This window comes from Eriocheir sinensis, chromosome 30, assembly GCF_024679095.1.
Source record: "Eriocheir sinensis breed Jianghai 21 chromosome 30, ASM2467909v1, whole genome shotgun sequence".
Lineage (NCBI taxonomy): Eukaryota > Metazoa > Arthropoda > Malacostraca > Decapoda > Varunidae > Eriocheir > Eriocheir sinensis.
This window is the reverse complement of record NC_066538.1, coordinates 8,553,188-8,574,205: the sequence shown is the minus strand read 5'-3', so window position 1 is coordinate 8,574,205 and position 21,018 is coordinate 8,553,188. Positions and strand designations below refer to the sequence as shown.

At 43.1% G+C, this 21,018-nt stretch overlaps 3 protein-coding genes across 7 annotated transcripts in view; 2 read left to right on the top strand and 1 right to left on the bottom strand.

The window, feature by feature from the left end:
• Nucleotides 1-8,167, top strand: part of LOC127005551 (serine/arginine repetitive matrix protein 1-like) — a 67,787-nt gene extending 59,620 nt beyond the window's left edge. For all 3 annotated transcript variants that reach the window (XM_050874481.1, XM_050874482.1, XM_050874480.1), the window contains 3 exons: nt 530-605; nt 2,601-2,666; nt 5,391-8,167. In XM_050874481.1, the coding sequence (XP_050730438.1) occupies nt 530-605; nt 2,601-2,666; nt 5,391-5,407 (159 nt within the window). In that variant the 3' untranslated portion in view covers nt 5,408-8,167. The remainder of the gene's footprint in view (nt 1-529; nt 606-2,600; nt 2,667-5,390) is intronic.
• Nucleotides 7,828-13,683, bottom strand: LOC127005554 (uncharacterized). Of its 3 annotated transcripts, none has more exons than XM_050874486.1 (5): nt 13,363-13,683; nt 12,471-12,790; nt 11,483-11,656; nt 10,849-11,023; nt 7,828-9,737 (listed from the first exon to the last, which is right to left on the bottom strand). In XM_050874486.1, exons 2-5 carry the CDS (start codon nt 12,639-12,641, stop codon nt 9,601-9,603), a joined length of 657 nt encoding a protein of 218 aa, XP_050730443.1. In that variant the 5' UTR covers nt 12,642-12,790; nt 13,363-13,683; the 3' UTR covers nt 7,828-9,600. The 3 variants fall into 3 exon arrangements, with proteins under 3 accessions (XP_050730443.1, XP_050730441.1, XP_050730442.1); XM_050874484.1 differs by having other exon boundaries at nt 7,828-9,765; nt 13,363-13,681; XM_050874485.1 differs by having other exon boundaries at nt 7,828-9,765; nt 13,228-13,364.
• Nucleotides 13,684-14,824: 1,141 nt separating this feature from the next.
• LOC127005552 (guanine nucleotide-binding protein subunit beta-2-like 1) lies at nt 14,825-20,801 on the top strand. The gene is made up of 9 exons (XM_050874483.1): nt 14,825-14,991; nt 15,900-16,009; nt 16,155-16,252; nt 17,217-17,327; nt 18,481-18,552; nt 19,068-19,202; nt 19,637-19,747; nt 20,129-20,269; nt 20,589-20,801. Exons 2-9 carry the CDS (start codon nt 15,901-15,903, stop codon nt 20,766-20,768), a joined length of 957 nt encoding a protein of 318 aa, XP_050730440.1. The 5' UTR covers nt 14,825-14,991; nt 15,900; the 3' UTR covers nt 20,769-20,801.
• Nucleotides 20,802-21,018: the final 217 nt, after the last annotated feature.

Genomic DNA, 21,018 nt, shown 5'->3' with positions numbered 1-21,018 from the left:
ACTAACAATAAGACAATTACAACACATGAATAACAAGGAAACATAAAAACATACACACAAAAAAAGAGGAAAATAAAGGAGCATAAAACAAGAAGTATAAGACAGAAAGAGAAGCAATAAAGACAACATACACATTACAAGGAGAAAACTAAACATAGATCAAATACCATATAACACAAAAACAACACTAGCATATCGAAACAGGACATATCACATAAATAATAAGGCAACACAAGACAGCAAGTAATGCACACAACACTAACAAGGCTCTTAACTCGGTAGCTGCAGGGATCATGTTTCTTAACGGTCCTTCTAAGCGAGAAAAATGAGAAAAAATCATCACTCACTCAAACCATTTCATAATATATATCAACGCATTTGTGATCAGTTTATGCATCATCTATTTTGGGGGGTTTATATCATGGCAAAAATGTGGCCCGTCACTGGTGCACGGTAAAGCCACAAATTTGGCCCGTCGCTGCTACCTGGTTAATTCACCGTCTCATTCCTCATCCTCTTCCTTCCGCAGTATCTGACAACAGTGATCCCCTACGACGTTGGCCACGGACCCCCGCACAACCCCACCCTGCAGATCCTCATCAAGAGTAAGTCTAGGACAGTGATGAGGGCTGAGAGTGAGCATTTTATAGCCTGTATTTTTAAACATATCAGTGCCTCAGTTCCCCTGTTTTATAAAGCCTCCCATAAAAGTTGCTGGGATTTTCATGGACTGTTTTGTGATATTAGTGATGGTTTTACATGACTTCTGCACCTTGAATGGGAACATCACCTGTGAAGACCTGGTTAACCTTCTCTGTGGCCTTGGAAAATACTTGTAATGGGAACCCGATAAGTTTAAGAATATGGGCTTATCTCTTGAGGCTTCTTGGTTGAGAGTGAAGAAAGAAAAATGGATTAGAAATTAAAATGTGTCCTGATTGTGTGAAAGGAGAGGGATGTTTTGAGGGTTATATGAGAGGGATGAAAAGGTTGAAAAGGAAGGAAAGTATTGAGGATGAAAAGGATCGACAGAGAATGAAAGTGTGTCCAAAGTGTGTGAATAGAAGAGGAGGTTTTGAGGGCTAAGTGTAAGGGAGGAAGGGTTGAAAAGGGAAGAAAGTAGTATTGTACCAGATATGAAAAGAAAGGGAAGAAAGGGCAATATTGAGATCTAAGAGTGAGGGAGGAATAGTTGAAAAGAGGGACGAGGGGGTTGAGGGGTCTGAGAGAGAGCTAAATGGGTTGAAAAAGGAAGGGAGGTGTCAATTAATAGATGATATTCATAACTTAATACTTCAGCTATTATTGCTGTTATTACTATAGGAGATGAAGCAGGTAGAGAGGAAAAGGGGCAGAAATTATAAGGTGCCTGTTCAGTAGACCCAAACACCTGAGACGCTTCCATGGCTTAGGCCCGTATTCTTATAAACTTCAGCGACCAAACACATGTATTTGACAAGGCTTTTCTAGGGGTTGTGGGCATTTCCATGGGTAGTTTTATAATCCTGGTGGTAGTTTGACCCTTCTTCTGTACTATGAACCTAAAAAACACTCACAAAAACCTAATTAATCTCCTCTTCAACCTTAGAAAATAATTGATGTGAGAGGCAGAAGCGGCTGACAAAACCAACCTTAGTAGGGGAGAGCGGTGATGATTCGGACAGTGGGATGGTCCGGCCATAGCACTTATTGTAAAGTGTATGGGACTGAGTGCCGCGAGATTTTGTGTGAATGTGCAAAACTTTGTTACCTTGGCCCACAAAGGGACAACCACGCCCTCAGAGCTGTTCTTTTCAATGCAAGTCCAATTTTATGTTTTTTTGCATCTCGTATGTAATATTTTCAGGGTGTATCATAAGCTCTCACTTCAAAAACATGGCAATTAGCAAGATGTAAATTATTTTGGTGACGCAGCGATGCACGGCGAAGGTATTGCCGTGAAACACAATCACCCAGCTCTTGTGCTGAAAAAGAGTGTGACCACACATTTGCTTTTTATGGAGTCGTGATGATTCAGACAGTTGATTTTTTCATTATTTTTATTAAATTTATATCAATTTAAACACTATATAGGTGTTGCAACGGTTATAAAAAGGTTAATTTGGTTGATTTATATTCAGATATTATGCTTGTGAGAAGAGAAGGAAGCCATAATACCAATTTTTTTTAGATATTTCTTGTAGTTTTCCTTTTATTTTTTTCCCCTATAAATAATGAGAGGATATTTTTGTGGTTATACAAATGTTTTATAGTAGATATAATCTTGTTTATTAGCCAATCAAACTTAAGTTATATAAATATTAAGCCGAGTATTATGAGTGTCCGTACCATCCCACCTCCCTGGCCGAACCATCACTATGGGTGGGGATGGTACGGACGATTTAGAAACTTGTCTTTCATTACCTACATCTGAAAACTGGAAATAGCTACGGGTGTCATATTAGCAGCCTAAAGAGCCAAAGGATGAAGGAACATTTTGAGATCAACAAAATTACACTACTTCTTAAACTTTTTTTTCTAAAAATATTTTTATAAAAAGTGGCCGAATCATCACCGCTCTCCCCTACTTATCACAATCTCTTCTCTCTCCCTCCCCGCAGTCCTGACGGCCATCAACGAGGACAGCCCCACCGTGCCGACGCTACTCACCGACTACATCCTCAAAGGTCAGTCTCTCCCCCTCAGGGTTGCCGAGGGGCACTGATGATTCTGCACTCCCATGTCCTCATAACAACAGTAATAACAAACTTGTCCAATAACATCAAGAAGTGTACTACTAGCCAACATGTCTGCCGCTGCTGCCCCAGAGCTACACTGACACTCTTGTTTGTGTTCCCCTCCCCCCTGGTGTTAAGTGGAAATTTAAGGTAAAACTTCATTTCGTTTTACTTGGTGGTCCAGAAATAAACAGACCCGAGTGTTTTGTGATCCTCAGCAGGAGGCTAAACCCCCCCCCTCACCACCACCCCCAGGACAGGATGTGGCCAAGCCTGTCTCTTCCCCCTCACACACACACACACACACACACACACTGCTGTGAAACCTCGTTCATGTGTCAGGCCTTGGAAATCTTCATCTGCTGCAGTGACATTGGCTATTTGGCTAAAGCTTGACTGTGTAGGGAACAAAATGACAAAGAAAGGCTGCAGTTATCAATGGTGGCATATCTATGGGGGGCCTGGGGGGCAAGACCCCTCATTGTCCCCCTATATGAAATTTTGAGGGGAAGGAAATGAAATGTAATTATCCAAATTGGATAATTCTGTATGGGCATTAGACCCCCTGCAGATAGCTTGACCCCCTTCCATGTAGACCCTTTGCTACACCACTGCTCAGGAGACTTTATGTAACTTGAATAAAACTAATAATGGTCAAGATTATTCTAGCCGAACAAGGTTTTACTGTAGGTATCTGTCTTAGCATTCTGTATACTGGTCAACCATTAGGCTGCATGCAGCATACACCACCAAACTGTTTAGCACAAGTTGTATCTCCACCAGAGGAAGTACCGGTGACACTCACTCTGTAGTGTAGCAAGCTCCAGCAAGTCTGAAGCATGAACCCCAAAGTGTACACAAAAGGTTCCTAAGGCAACTAGGGAGCACATTTGAGAGGCTGGCTCAAGCCCAGCCACCCCAGCACTGCCCTATACAACACACACACACACACACAAAAGTATGTGATACACGGGAGTTGAAACATAAGTTAATATAAGCTCGACCCAATCCTGTAAGCCCCCACAGAGGCAAGCCACACACACAAGGTCGGGACAGCCGGGGCTCAGCTCCCAGCCCGAGAATTATCAAAACATGCGGTGATATTTTTTCTGGCCACCACTAATTTGACTTTCTATTACCACTTTTCCCCTCTCTACTTAATTAAAGCTAATGACAACAAACCACAAGGGTAGTGATCAAAATATAGAATGGCTGGGAGTGAGAAGCCACTGGTGTTAAGTGTAGTCACCAAGCAGTGTGTGCATCGCTGTGTTTCTAGATGTGGGGAGCATGGGGAACCTCAGCAGACCAGGGGTTGAAATAAGTTTTACAGTAATTATTTTTATGATCAGTCAAGGACAAGAGCTTGATAATGCTTGATTTGAGTAGTGAATAAGCATATTAGAGAAAAATACCTTTTAGTTTGGTTTCTAATAGAATTTGCACAGTGTTGAGCACATGTAGATTTTGTTTTAGAGGAGGCAAAGGAAGGGTTTTCTTGATGCAAAGGAGAGCTGGGGCTGTGCCAAGAGCAAGGAACTATAATTTTTATCTATTTTTTAATGAATGGGAGGATAAGAGAAATTCTGGGGAGTCTTGAGCCTCTCTTGGCACCGCCTTCTCTGGTATTTGTGGTTGTAGTACGAGTGTGTAGAACACCAAGCTGGGGTTTGAAGAGCAGTGTAATGGCCACAACACAGCCGTGGTGCGGACACACTGCGGGAGCACCAGACACAGCGGCTGCATGTTGAGGGAATGTCACAGTGTTTGCCTCGCACCACGGCCCGGGGACAACACTGCCATGGCCCCGCTAACCCCTGTGATGGCGGCCACGTCAGCCTGTCTTATAATTTGATTTCCTACCTGTGTGCCACCACCCTCCCACCTGCCACAACCACACCACCTGCCACTCTGACCACCTCCACTGCCACTTTGACCACCACCACCACCACTGTCATTTGCCAGCCATGCACCTTGCCCACCCACTGTGCTGCCTACTGAGTGTCCCTCAGCCTTAGCTCATAGTGGCTTACACGTTACGTTTTGTTGTACTGTCATGCGAGGATTTGTTGAGTGTGGGTGTCTGCAACTGTCACTGCAAGGCACAAGTTTGTGGCTTGTGGAGCTTCCTTCAACTACCTGGGTCTCTTGTTGCCATGTTTTCTGTGTCATAGGACTACTATAGTACTCATACTTATACATCACAGCAACTTAAGCTGTCTGCCATCAGGTTACACAGTGGTCCTGACCACACACACACTCATGTAGGAAGTGCCAATGAGACTTGTTTCTGAAAAAGCTGTAGGAGTGAGTGGCAAATGGAGAGAGCATAGCTTCAGCTTATGACAGGCCACAACCAATGTATGGATACACTAATACATGATGTAGGTAGCATTACTAGACTTTTTAAATATATATCAAAAGGAGTAATTTTACCTTTTTACACTAATTTGTTAAAACTACAGTGTTTTAATTACTTTTGTGACAGTATATAGGTATATCAAGATAATTCCCACTTCAGGTGGACGTTTTTAATGTGTATAGAACTTTAGTTCAATTTTATATCTAGTCAGTGTTGAAGAGGTAAGGACGACAATGTACCAGTTAATGAGAGGAAGCCTTCATAGAGACAAGAGTGTGTGTGAATGTTAAGTGTGTAATGTTTTATTGCAGTGTTGTGCCCCTCATGAGTGAGTGCTGGCCGAGGCCCACCAGCGCTCCGCCCCACACTGGAGCCACACATTCCGCACGCCCCCAAACACAGCAGTCCTGCCCAGCCTGAGTCAGCTGTACATAAGTAGTGTGCTGTATGATGCAAGTTCAGGAGCCACCCACCCACCCACGTCTTGTTCCACTCCCAGCAGACATGGGAACACTGAACCTACTTAATATGTCTCAAAAAGTTTCTGTAGTAAGGGTGTAACAGCTAGTCATCTGTGCCAACGGCATGTTTTATCATAGGAAGAAGTACTAAATAAGAGTGATAGCGAACTAGAGATGGATTTTTATCAACACAGGTAAAGCCTATTGCTCTAAACAATTGAAATGACTCTCCTAGTCAGAGCTCAAAGTAGTGTACTGGCAGGACCTGTGTATAATGTCTGAACACTCCACAACATAAGGTTTTGTATGCATTTAAGGTGAAATGGATCACAAACAGCAAGCCACTCCCCTGAAGGCCACATTATATGCATCATTGCTGGGAACTGTGAAGTAATACTAGTAATATTAAGTGGTGAATAGTATCTAAAGCAGCTTTGTATTGGACAACCAAAGAATCTCCTTGTCAGTTTCATATCTTGATTATCATTTGTCTGTTCACTCTCCACCCGGCGGCTGAGGAGTACCATGTTAGCTGTACAGGACGTAACCATGAACCAGTGTGTAGGAGTCTCTGCAACTTAATAATACTCTGTCTGTCACAAACTACCCTCCAGACTTACTCTATGTATATAGTATGAAGGAAAATAACAGTTATATGCCATGCTTTGAGTGCAAACGATATGCCAATGGTTGTATTTCGCTAATTCTTAAAGCCCAAGTGCAATTGCCGTATTGTGTGTGTGTGTGTGTGTGTGTGTGAATGCTTCTCTGTGCACTTGTGTGTATGCACGAGCAAACATGAGAGTCAGGGCAAGCATGTGGCTTTACCTTCTGCATGAGTAAGATAACAAACCGATGAATCATTTTGCTGCCAACACCCACAAGCTTTGACATAATACATTTTGCCAGCCACGCGGTGATTCCTGAGACTTTCTTCTCAGCTCGCCTGGCCCACTTCCTGCCGAGTAAGATGAAGTGAGTGGCAGGAATCTAAGTATATTATCAGTGTCTCTCTGGATGGAAGAAAATGTCCCTTGATATCGGTACAAGAATATATCAACATGTAGAGCAGTAACATGTAATAGCTGTAACACATAATATCCCTGAGACTTGGCTGAGGGAATGAATCAACAGGAGCACTTGCAGCTCTTGGTATGGTAGAAGTTGAGGTCCTTGTTTATCATAGAGCGAGCCAAAGAACCTCAGTCCACATGCAGCAGACCCTCTGTTTAACGCGAGTCAGGCACCAATGAAATTCAAGCAAAATCGAGCTGTTATTTCAATGAGATTTATCAATTTGGGACTGGTGTAACATTTAATCTTTTAGTGTGTGTGTGAAGGAGTCAGGTCAAGGGTGTATTATGAGGAAATCCTTTAAATGAAACATGCTAAATGGAGGGTCTACCGTACATAAGATGAGGAGATTTGTAACATCTCCCAGACCATCATCAGACACAGCAGCACTTGCATGACCTCTAGTAAGTCTCTTAGATGCCGGTAATACTTCAGACTCTGCCCTCGGAGCGCCACTGACAAATACTCATCGTTCTTTCCTCTTTGTCACAACACAGCATGTAATGACTCTTCATGCCAGAGAAGGCAGGTAATACCCACACCTGTGATTTTACCTGTCTGAGTGCGTGATGATAGTTGATCACTTTATATTTTTTTCTCTTATCCACAGTAAACATTGCCATGCGTTGAAAGCCCAAGACGTTCACACTGAGTGCATCTAGCGTGTCCGTAGCGTTACTTTAATTTGTAGATGGCAACATGTCTACACCTCATGAGCCTCACTTACCATGTCCAGCATCTTTCCTCCCTTTTGTCGCAGAAACTGACCAGGAATCCCACAGCAGGTAACACAAGTATCGCATTCACGACCCTCAAGGAAAATGAATAAAAAGTGCCAGCCATAACACAATGCTCCTTTATGGTAGACTAGACACAAGACATATACATATATCTCTCTAATAATGAATATTTAAACCTTTCTCCAGCATATTCCTTTGATGTAGACGTGATTTGTCACTGCCATAATCATACATATATAAATATACTATAATATATATCTCTCTCCAACCCTTTGTGGGACTGGCAGGCAAAGACTGGCGGGGCGACCTTGGCACAGACTTGCTTCACCGATACACATCAGTTATATCATAAATCTCTATATTTGTAAGGAATTCTGGGCAGTTTTGACCAAGTAGTCGTGTACATAATCTCTTGGTGTGTTCTGTAAGACTTGTATGTGTGTGAGTGTGCGTGTCTGTGTGCACTTGCACACGTGTATTTGCATGTGTGTGTGTGTGTGTGTGTGTGTGTGTGTGTGTGTGTGTGTGCACTCACTCACAGTGCAGTGGCCCTAGCCTGTTTGGTTCACTTCCCTGTGTTGAATAAATATATTTATTTTTGAGGACATTTTTTTTATTGATTTTAATAGCTGTGTAGAATGAATGGTAACTGTGTATTTGGTTTTAATCACACACGTGTGTATGAATTCAGCTTTTCTGACATGTGTTGACATTACAACTGTGATGTTTAGTTCTGCATTGTATGGTATTCTGAGTCCTTACAGTGTTATTTTAATGTAAAAAAGTATTTATGAAATACATTATATGTTCTTGTGTCTGATTTTGGAGTATGTAATCCTGGTGTTCCTATCATTCACTCTGCCGACCTTCACCATGACCTCACGTCAGAACACAGGTGGGCAGTGATCAACAGGTAACGTGGCAGGGTGTGCTCACCCCTCATATACTCCTCCATTTAGCACTCACACCAGGGAAGCAACAATGTACACTCAGAAAGATAAAGCTGAGGTACAACAGGAATGAACAATGAAGACTGATTTATTTTAGCAGCTTTCAACTATGTTCCTATACAGTCATTGTTTGGGGGTTTAAGACCTTTAAGCCCTTCCTGGCATCACACAGCACCACTGGGGTTTGAACTTGCCCTGGCTCTCTAACCCACTAGACCACCGTGTCACACTAACAATGAAGATCGATGTTAAAACTTTAGCAATATTTCATTTTTGCACCTATCCAAAATTTTCAAGGAAAGTGTTTTTCACCTGACGTAAGTACTAAGTGGAAGAGTGAGCACAAACTGGCAAGCACATCTTTCTTGACAGGGCAGGCAGCAGCTGAGTGACTGCTAGCACACCTTCCAGACTAACGCCTACACAAGCGGGTTGTTTGGGAATGAATGGATGACTAGATCAGTGGCAGTGTCCAGGGAAGGCATGGAAAGCTTCAGCCTCTGCAAAGTTAGGTCAGAATTTAGGAAACTTTTTAAATGCTGGTGCTACTAAGCCCACAAAAGCCCCTCTCCAGCCAAATTAATGCCTCCTATGCGGGAATTCTAGTGCTGTAGCGAATTGGATGCAGATCTGCCAGAGTTATCATCAAATAGAAGAGTAATACAGTTTAAGAGGAAGGCTGAGGGGGTTGTCTTGCCTAATGCTTCCACCAATACACTTAGACTGAGCCTCCCTGTGTTTTAAACCTTATTGTGCAGTGGAAAGAGTGTGTGTGTGTGTTAAGACTCCTCTGGTCCCTCATGCTGGCAGCCAGAGAACATGCACCAAGAAAACACCAACGAGAAAATGAGACTCTCGGAACACAAGGAGAGCGTGTGACAACCCTACGGTGCTGGGTGAGAACATGACACCACGGTGCTTCAGACGATGGCACAAAATAAAGATCCACTAAACTATCTACAACGGTCACCGCCGCCAACACCACTTTCCTCCTTGGTCGTCAGTCCCAATACTGTGCCTCCTTCCTATGCCTCTAGACATCACTGCCCCAAACATCAGGTACTAGACTCTGCATATAGCTGTGTTTCCACCATTACCGTGACCATTAGGGATTACTGCTGCTTCTGCTCCTCAAAGGTAATGCATAGTTTGCTGCTCTCCATCATGACCACACTGCTGATGGGCCAAGGCATCAGAGGTATTGATGGAGCGACAGGAAGAACAAAAAACTTGACTAACCCAAACTGCGGAGGAGTTCAGGCGTGGCTTCGGACCCGCGTGTGGCAGTGATGAGTGTCATGCGGCAGTGATCTTGGGCAGCCCGCCAGTGAGGGCAAAGCAAGCCTTGACACGGCTCTGGATGATGGTGGGGGCATGGGCATTGCTGTGGCGCAGCCTGAGGGGCGTCTCCACCACACACCACTCGCTGCGGTCTGGGGACAACACCACGACACTCAGGCTCTGGGTGGGGATGGAAGGCACGTGAATGACGGCATCAAAGAGGGGAGCAGCATGCCCAAGAAAGGTCCAGAGGGGAACTATGGTGATGTGAGCCTGAGGCAGTCTGGGCATGCACAAGAAGTAAGAATAATCATTTAAAAGATATATAACAAGACTGATAAAGGAAAGGAAAAAAAGTGAAAAGCACAAGAAAAGAAAGCAACAACACAAGAGGACAACAAAAAGCAAGACTTCCTTTCATGGAAGAGGCACAGCTGAGAAACTTTATAGCTTAACCACACCCTTGCAGGATAACGTCTAAATAGAACAACCACACATTTCTCACTGCACGTATTCCCCAGTCATTTGAGATGTTCACAGACCTCCCGGCTTTACTTAAGCCTGTCAAACCTCTCAATCCTCCTCTAAATTCCTCTTAATCCTCTTCCATTTCCTCTTAAGAGGTTTAGAAGAGGACTAACCCTTTCTATATGGTGACGCCGTCAGACGCCGACGTCGGCGTCGCCGGAGTGAAGGGGTTAATTTCTCAACCTTACAGGTGATTTTTCTCATACAGTACCTCAACCTCCTTAACAGTAGAAATATATATATATATATATATATATATATATATATATATATATATATATATATATATATATATATATATATATATATATATATATATATATATATATATATATATATATATATATATATATATATATATATATATATATATATATATATATATATATATATATATATATATATATATATATATATATATATATATATATATATATATATATATATATATATATATATATATATATAAATATATTTTTCTACACAATGCATAAAATACATGCATGATCATGCTGACACTGAGGAGACATGTTGGGGCACAAAGGATCAAGAGAACTTGGTATGGAAAAATATTTTACCACTATGAAACTAAAATGGCAAGAGAATGTTCCTGTTCATCAGTGTTGAGGGGCCGGGGCAATGGAGGAAGCATGATGGGTGGGGCAAGTGTGATGCATGGAGCCAATAGGACAGGTGAAGGAAGAGTGACAGGTGAAGGATGTCTTGTGTCCTCACCCTCGGAGAGTGCCAGGTGGTCACAAGCCTCTTCAGTAAAGGTGAGGCAGGGGCCCACGTCACTGCCCACCGCTGCAGCCATCTCTGCCGCTCGCCGCCTGGCCTCCAGAGCTGCCCGCCGCCCGGCCACCATCCGGCCCTCTGCCACGGCTGACCACGAGTGATGGTACACCACCTGCGGACAAAACGCAGGAAATGAGTGGCCATTTATTGAGTGAATTAAGGGCGACTGGTTGTACTTCAGTTGATGTTCGAATATTTGTTCTTATGGTGGTGCTGGTGATAGCAATAGTAATTGTAGTAGTAGAAGTGGTGGTAGTAGTAATTATATATTATATAATTATATAGTAGTAGTAGTAATTATATATTATACAATTATATAGTAGTAGTAGTAATTATATATTATATAATTATATAGTATTAGTAGTAATTATATAGGAAAAGTAGTAGTGTTTTTCCAGTAGAAGTAAGAGTGACAATTCCTCTATACTAAAAAAAATGTAGCTAAATCATGATCACCAAACACCACTCAACTGCTGTATGACTTTGAAGAAGGCTAGGCATTAGAAATAACAAAGAGAATCAATATAAAAACCCTAAAAGCTAGTAGGATCACCACTTCACTTTTACCCACCTTCTCCACTTCCACGGCATCACTCAGCTTCTCAGACAGGGTGGAGAGGACTGGCTGGACAAACTGGGCGGGCAACGTGGCCATGATGGTGACGGTAAGCATCATGTGCGACACGTTGCTCTGGCACTCCTCCCTCTCCGTGATGTCCTCCCGCCTCGCCTGGTTACTGTATAGCTGCAAGGAAGAATTTGTTTACTTATGAATTCATAAACAGACAAAGGTTGAAGATATTTGCATGACCAGTAAAAATAAGAGATGAACTTGAGCAGGTCAGATTAGAGAATGGTCAAAGGTTATAGATATCTGAATGATTGGTAAGAATATGAAATGGACTTCGGTAGGTCATATCATGTGTAGAACCGATAGGATAGAGAACATATTTGGATCAGAGAACAGGCATAGGTTGAAGATATTATAATACTGGTAAGAATAAGATATGGACTTGAGCAGGTCATATACTGCAGAGAACTGATAAGAGATAAAACAACAAAAGTGGAGTAGAGAGGAGAGGTTGAAGATGAATTAACAACTAGTAAATAAAAAATGTACTTGTGCAAAGTCAAATACATAGAATTGATATATGGACAACAAAAGTAACAGTGACAATCTGGAAATTACTGATAATTACTGAAAGAACAAGATTAGGACATTTCCTAAGATATATTTTCAGGTAGGTTTTGAAACTCCCTTCCTGAGGGTTAAAGTAATATAGCTCTTGAAACAGTATGCACAAATTATTACTATTTTACTTAAAAGGGAAAAGTGGGAGTTCAAGGGAAAAAAAGGAAATGAATCAAGACACCCATCCACCCGGAATTGACCTCTTCTGCCTCTCGTTCTTTTTTCTTTTGTCTAGCATGGTTTTATGTTGCTTTTTTTGTTTATTGCCCTTGACCTAGCTGCCTCCTTTGCTGTGACAAAAAAATAAATAAATAAAGCCCATTGGTGCAGAATGTCATTATCGTGTTGCCAGGTTTGTTCCACCCACCGTGTGATGCACATACGGCTGCCGCTTATCAATGGACGCCCGGCACTCCTCCAGTGACTGTTTGCAGGCCGAGAGGATGAGTGTGATGGTGGCCAGCTGGGGTCGCACCTCCACCTCCCCGACCGCCACCACCTCCAGGGTCTTGGGAACGATGGGCTTGCTCTCTGCCATGGCCTTCAGTGTGGCAGGGACGCATATGGCCTAGAGGAGGGCTGGCACCATGACAGGGGAGCAGCTTGGCAGACCTGGGTGCTGGGACTGAGGCTGCCCTGTCATCCCACCTCAGGCCTTGACACACTGGCTGCCTCTTACACCCACACCTGTGGATCAGTGGTTTTCAAACTATTTAGTATGACAGCACATTTGAGAATCACTGCTGTAGATTAACTATAGATAACCATATGTGACAAAATATTAACACCAACAGATTAATAATGTCATCCCACCAAGCCTGCCTCTGTTATGCCCACACTTGTAGATTAAAAATGTCATCCTAAATGTAGATTAACAATAAATTAATACCTGTAACTGTAAATCAACACCTGCAATTAACAATGTCATCCCACCTCAGGCCCTAACACACTAGCCTACCTGTGTCACACCCACACCTGTAGATTAACAATGTCACCCCAAATGAAGTAAACAATAATTAACACCTGTGACAATATATTAAGTCCTGTAAAAATAACACCTGTAATGATATAAAATACCTGTAGATTAATGTCCTCCCACCTCAGCCCCTGACACACTGACTAACCTGCCTCTGCATGTCACGCCCACACCTGCAGATTAATAATGATAATGTATTCAAGTCCTGCTGTGCTCCAGTAATAGCCGCCACCATTCACCGCCCCACAGGCCTGCATTGTGCCATCACCCCCACTGTGATCACCTGGCCGGGGCGCCTCAGTCAGTGGTCCTGCTGGTCCTCCCGCGGGTGGTGAGTGCCGTGCCGTGCCGCCCTCGGGATAGGAAGGTCAAAGGTCACGGTGCAGGCTCCGGGGAGGGCGTTGGGGCGGGGTGGTCAGGGGCGAGGGGCGGCGGCCTGCAGTGCCCCGCGTCACCTGTGGGCGTCGCGGGGCGTCAGGGCCGTGGCGCCATCCCGGGCAGCCGCTGAGAGGGTCGGGGAGGATCGAAGTGCCGCGGCCTGGCCTGCCTCCCCCCGGCCCCGCCCTCCCCGGCAGGCGCGGATCGAGCTGGCGTGCATGGGAGGCCGAACGATGAGTTATTTATTGACTGATGGTTTATTGTTGTAAAGGTACACAGCAAAGGAGAAGGGAGGAACGTATCAAGGATTATTATAATTCTTGGAACGTACATGTCATCCAAATCACCAGTTGCAGTAATACAAGGTGAAACATACAGTCTCGACCCCCTGGTCATATAAATGTACAACTCTTGACAAATCCGCAGGTAGCACCATGGAACTAAACAGGTACAATGGTAGGTGACAACTGATATATTTAAGATAAACTGTAGACACAAGGGCCGGACTGCACCCAGAAGAACTACAGATATTTCACCTGCTAGAAGTTTTTAATGACTGGTTTAGTTTAGAGATAAACAGATTTGATATTGACGCTAACACTTACAAGTAATGATAAACCAATCGCTTACAGATTCGCCCATAAATGAGGAGCAACGAGGAGCAATTACATTACACGTGCGTCATTCTCGTTTATTATTATTTTGTGGCGTTTTGATTTGTTATTGTACATTTTTAGGCTATCTTTCAGAGCATATGAATAATAAAGGGATATATAATAAGATGGGTAAATTTCTATGGTTTCCCCGGCAAAAACCCGCCCCCTCTCGTGCTCTTTGAAGCCACGACCCAAAAATATATAAGATCCACATTTTCCATCGACCTTAACTATAAACGAGTTACTATAATTGTTCGATTTAATTCTAACTTTGAATTTATGCATAAAAAAATAATCCGTAAGAGAGAATATGTTAAAAAGAGGGTTTTATCACAGAGGGCGCCACCAGTCCCCGGCCTCCACGCAACCTCTACCGCTGCCAGATTGTTATACTCAGAACATTGCATTTAGACCCAAAACTGTCATATACCCGTGAAAAAAAACAATACTCCATGAAGATTAGTATTAAAACCGTTAACTAGTGATAAGTTTTGGGATAGTTGTGGCTCAGAAACCGGTAAATACAGTGTAGGGAGTACGATAATTTGGTAACCCTGGGGCTGCCTCCCTCGATGTCTGTGGTGCCAGATTATCGTGCTCACCACCTTGCATATACGGGTTTTTTTACACTTAGCCGCTGCAAAGAGACATCAGTAATTGACCATTTTAACTATAACTATAAATAAATCTAGTTACTGCAGGAGGAAACAATTTTGGGGTCATAAATCGGAAAATATGAGGCTGAGTACGACAATCTGGCAACGTTGCTCGGTGTCCTCTCCGCGCCGCCTCGCTCTCGTCCTCCTTCTACCGCCGCGCCGCCCAAGGGAGAGGACGCGGTGCACACACTCCGAGGAATCGCCTTGAATCTCCGCCACGTGAGTCACCAGCATCTCCTCTCCTTAACCTCGTGCCGCCCTGGCCCTGGGGGTGGCGCCGGTGGTGTTATTGCGGCGTGGTGTGCGTTATTTAAGGGGATATTTAGGGTGGACTGTGTGCCGTGTGGGGACTTGGTAGGGGAGGTCTGGCCCGCGTGTGTAGAGGGAAGGGCGGGTCATGGTGGTGATTTAGGGGAGTTTGATGACTAAGAAGGAAAATAAGAATAAGTGTAAGGGAGAGAAGGATGGTTAGCGTTGATTGGAAGGCTATTTGTTCAGTGTCACCAGCAGGGAAGGGGTAATGGCGGGTGGCGGCTGGAACAGAAAGCAGCCGGGACGGGATATACACGCTGCTGTTTCATATTATGTCCTGTAGATGGTTCGGATGGTTGATTGTTGTCCGCATCATGGATGGGGTGCGGGCGTGGGGAGTCATGGGCATGTGTGGGGTTGGAGCACACGGAGTCCGGGGTATTGTCCAGAATTTCACCCACCGATGGTAGACTTTCCCAATCTATTTTCCCGTGCTGATCACCATTGACAGCCGTTCCTTTGGCGAAGCACACGTTTCTGGTCGATTCGTATTTCCTGGAAATTATATTTTCTGTTGCTATGGTGCCACATGACCATTGGGTAAATATATCTTAGCATTGCCATTTCTTATACCACTTAAATATGCTTTCATATTTTGGTCAAAGGGCGAAAATACATACTTTAGCCTTATGAAGGGACTTTTTGAAACTAACCTAAACCAAGTAAACCTGACACCCATAACTACTACTCGGATAGCAGCTGCTGCCTTGACTTCTCTCACTCTGGCAATGCTAGCATTTTAGAAATGAGATACACATTTACCATTGTTATGGCATTAGGAATGAATGCTCAAATAATTTTTTCTGTTGCTTCAGAATGAATGAGAGCCTGCAGCTCCGCGGCACCCTGGCGGGCCACAATGGCTGGGTCACACAGATCGCCACCAACAGGAACTTCCCTGACATGATTCTCTCAGCATCCAGGGGTGAGTTGCACCCTTTGACTTTCTTGCCTGCAATTTGTGTTACTGGATATCTGCTATGTCATGTCTATAACTCATTTTTACATCAGCTTAATTTTCCTGTCCTTTCCTGATACAAATGATAGTTATTGCTTTGTTTGTTCATTAGACAAGTCCTTGATCCTGTGGAAGCTGACCCGGGAGGAGAACCACTATGGCATCCCCCAGAAGAGGCTGCACGGCCACTCCCACTTCATCTCCGACGTGGTGAGTGAGGGTACAGGCTGGCCGTATGGGTCCCCTCCTGATCTTTTAGTTTCACAGTATTGAGACTAATTTTCCTTAGTTTTCTATACTTATGACATTTTTCCTCCTGGCGAAGCAGGCTTGTTTCATTAATTGCTTTGGAATTTTGTATAGCCCATGCTACAGAATGGACATCAACTTGCTGGAATCAGTTCAGAGGAGGATGACCAAGATGATTCAGGGGCTGAGGAACCTCCCAAATCAAAATAGGCTGAAACATCTAAACTTACATTCACTAGAGAGACGAAGAGTGCGGGGAGATCTGATAGAAGTATTCAAATGGGTCAAGGGTTACAACAAAGGCGATATAAGTAAAGTACTGAGAATTAGCCAGCAGGATAGAACTCGCAGTAATGGATTTAAATTAGAAAAGTATAGATTTAGGAGAGATATAGGCAAGCATTGGTTTAGTAATAGGTTGGTGGGGGAATGGAATAGACTCAGCAATCACATAGTTAGTGCAGGGACGATAGCTTGTTTTAAGAGTAGACTGGATAGCTACATGGACGAGGACGACAGGTGGCAGTGAGGTGTGGGTGCAGTAAGGTGACGGGGTGCTGGATGCGTGCCTGGGTACTGCCGGTATAACGAGGATCAAGCCTCTACCTGTAACCCCTGTAACTACACTTCACCCACAGTGAGTAGTGGGGGGGGGATTCTGGAGCTGCCCTGTGTAGGCCACCCGGCCTCTTGCAGTTTCCCTATGTTCTTATATTCTTAATTTTGGGCATGTGAGTGCTGATAGTCTTCAAGGAGTCAGAAATAAGGGGTGGAGTTGGGTGTATTTCAGGAAGTAGATGAGTAAGGAGAGTAGGATTGTTTAGGGAGAGAAAAAAATGTATCTTTCCTCTCTTTTCTGTAACTTTTATGTCAGGAAATGTGGACTTAGCTTCGATGAGTTTCCTGATGGCATCTTTGTGTGCAGGTGCTGTCCTTGGATGGCCACTTCGCCCTGTCTGGCTCCTGGGACAAGACTCTGCGCCTCTGGGACTTGGCTGCCGGCAAGACGACTCGCCGCTTTGAGGACCACAACAAGGTCGGCACCTCTGCCCGGGGACTTCGTTAAATATTCAGGAAGCTTTTTTGTTTTGATATTTTTTTACGTAGATAGAAGAGGACGTATGCGCATGGGTAAGTATTGGAGCGGTTTTGTCTGCAGGAACGGCGGCAGCAGGGGAAGCACCAGCAGATGTTTAGGTTTTTAATCCTGAACTGAATGTTATTTGAGGCATCCAGAGGAGAAAGGGCACAAAAGAGAAAGCCATTTTTCCTATACCAAGTTCAAGGTTACTTTTCCCTTGCAACTTGTTTCTTGTTCTTCCTGCGATGTGTAGCCTGCCTTTCCCAGCGCAAGCAAGAAAATAATGACCTTGTCCCTTGCACCCCTTCTCTTCCGGATTCTTCATATTCTTTGTACAATAATAGGTGTTGTTAAATTATTCAATATTACTAATTATTTTGAATAGTATCTGATTATTTCTCTTAAAGTGTAGTTTCATTCTGATATGCCTAAAGTTTTCAACTGAGTAATTACAGGTCCTGTAGGAGATAGTTAATGAAATGTGTGCCCAAGGGAATGTTAACGTATTCTCAATTTGCCTGTTATTATTATAGATTACGTTTGCCAGCACTTAACCATTAATTTTTATTGGAATTTGTAGTGTTGTCATTTCTCTTAAGGGGTGGTTAACAACTTGAATCATTTTTGTGCTGGAAGGGGATGGTTTTGTTCTCATGGGTATGGTTCAGTTTTACCTATAATTGCTCTCCCCGATACTTGACCAACTAATTTATTTACGTATATTTTTATTTTTTTCCTTTCTACACAAGGATGCCCCAATGTCTCATCCCTGTGTTTTGAGTTTTTATTTATCAAACAAGTACTCCAATGATTTATATATATATATATATATATATATATATATATATATATATATTTTTTTTTTTTTTTTTTTTTTTTTTTCCCCCTCCTAAACAGTACTCCCCAGTAATATCTTGTGTATGGTTGTATGTATGGGAATGGGTGGTGATGCGACTCCCTGACATTATCTTTCTGGGTCTTTTATTTTATTTTTTATCCATCTTTAGTTTGTTTTATTTTTTATTTTATTTCCAAATGACTGCCCCAGTGATATCTTGTTTGGGAGGGTGTTAGGGCAGGGCAGTGATGTGGGAGTTTTGTGTTGCAGGATGTGCTCTCCGTGGCCTTCAGCGCCGACAACCGTCAGATTGTGTCTGGCTCCAGGGACAAGACCATCAAGGTGTGTGTGCACCCTCTGTATCCATTATTAGGTTATTGGTTGCTCCTCATTTGCAAGAAACATTGTGTGAATGATAGTGATGTGGATTGCAAATTACTTTTACTCCTTTGTTGGTTAAAAATAACTGTTACTCAATTATTGGGTATGTAATAAGTAGACTGGTTTGGTGTCATTTAAGTAGTGAAATAAGAACTTTTATATACAAAGGCTGGAGGATTGTAATATAAATGTGGTAATATCAGTGTCATCATCAGCTAATAGTGTGATAATAGTAGTGTCATTGCCTTCCTTCTCAGTACTTAGCATGGGTGTAGTCAAGTAACATTGCCTTCCTTTTTATCACTTAGCACTGGAAATATTCCCAAGAATATCAATATCAGGATGAAAAACCAATCTGAGATATCATGAGGATACTCTATTTCTTTGCGGATATGGGTCTGAGAACATTGATATCCCTCTCAATCTCAATGTTAGTACGGTGTAAGTTGAGTAACCTTGCCTTCCCTCCCCCTCAGCTGTGGAACACACTGGCCCAGTGCAAGTACACCATCCAAGAGGACGGCCACTCTGACTGGGTGTCCTGCGTGCGCTTCTCCCCCTCCAACAGCAACCCCATCATCGTGTCTTGTGGCTGGGACAAGGCCGTCAAGGTTAGCCAATCAAGCTTGTCACATCTATTACCCTGAGCTCCAGTTACCAGTACTTGGAAGATTTTGAAATATTAAGTGCTCCTGTTAGTGCCTTTAAAATTTTGTAGGATACGGTTTGATCATTCTCATTTTTTCATTATCTTTTATTTTATTTTATTTTTCATTTATTTAACAAAATTTAAATATTTGGAAGCTATTGTTTGGTCATCTTTACCATTTACTCATTTACTCATTTTCTCTTGTGCTGTTAACTGGAGTACAGGAAACCCAAACTTCCTAAGAATATCAATATCAGGATGAAAAACCAATCTGAGATATCATGAGGATACTCTATTTCTTTGCGGATATGGGTCTGAGAACACTCATCAGACACACACTGCTCACAACCTCCTCAGCATAACCATTAACCCTGTGTGTGTTCATCTGTGTTGCAGGTGTGGAGTCTGACCAACTGCAAGCTCAAGACCAACCACTACGGCCACACTGGGTACCTCAACACCGTCACTGTGTCCCCTGACGGCTCCCTGTGTGCCTCCGGTGGCAAGGTACGAAAGGGGGGATAGGTTGTGGAAGGGACTTGGTGAGGGTAATTGCTTCTGTTTGCCCTCATGAATAATGATTTTATTTATTTTTAGTTTTTAGTAGTTGTTCAGTCTTGGACTTTTGGTGTGAATATTCTTTTCAGTATCAGGTATATTCTTTAAGTACTTGATTTTGTTCATTGCAAGTAATTCAACACAAGATAAAGGAATATATAGTGCTTGCTGGCATTTATTTTATTATTGCCCTTTATTTAAAAAAAAAAAATATCTTTGGGACTGAAATAAATAGCATAAAAAAATATAAAAAACAAAGTAGCCACATTTTATCTAAATAAAACTAAGCCAGGTCGAGGAGCTTAATCATCATTATTCTTTTGTTCACAGGACGCCAAGGCCATGCTGTGGGACCTGAACGATGACAAGCACCTGTACACACTGGACCACACTGACACCATCAACTCCCTGTGCTTCAGCCCCAACCGCTACTGGCTGTGTGCCGCCACAGGCCCATCCATCAAGATCTGGGTAAGTGATGTGTATGAGATATAGGTTGAGTAACATGGTTAGGTCTAGATTTTTGCAGGTTCCCCACCAACTAAAGCAGTGGTTGTTAATTGTTACCCTTAATCCCCCTAGGCTTGCACCCCCCTGGAAATAACTAATGCCTCCTTAGGGATGTGTGACCCCCAGTTTAAGAACCACTGGACTGATATTAATAATTGTCTTAACCCCAAATTGTTCATGTCTGCTTTATTGTGTAAAGTAAAACTAATCCCTTCAATTCAAAGTAAAACCATGAATAAAAGACGAAGAGCTTTTCCTAACTAATTCCCATTTCTTACAGGATCTTGAGGGTAAGAACATGGTTGATGAGCTGAAGCCTGATGTGATCACCCAGAACCCCAAGGCCGAGCCACCCCAGTGCCTCTCCATGGCCTGGTCTGCTGATGGCCAGACGCTCTTTGCCGGCTACAGCGACAGCAAGATTAGAGTGTGGCAGGTCAGCGTCACCTCCAGGGCGTAAAGACAAAGCTAATAATAAAGCTCTCGGGGGTCATATCTGTGTTTCATTGTCTTTATTATGATGGAGAATTACTTGGTGTATGTCACGTACTGTGTAATAATAGTACTTTAATCTTTACTTTGTCACGTACTGTGTTATACTACTTTGCATTCTTCCATTAGTTGCATTGAGGGGGGTTATAGGGGGGGGGGGGAGTGCTGTACATAAATATTTTATTGATAGAAGTTAAGGCTGGCAGGGGATTATTCTG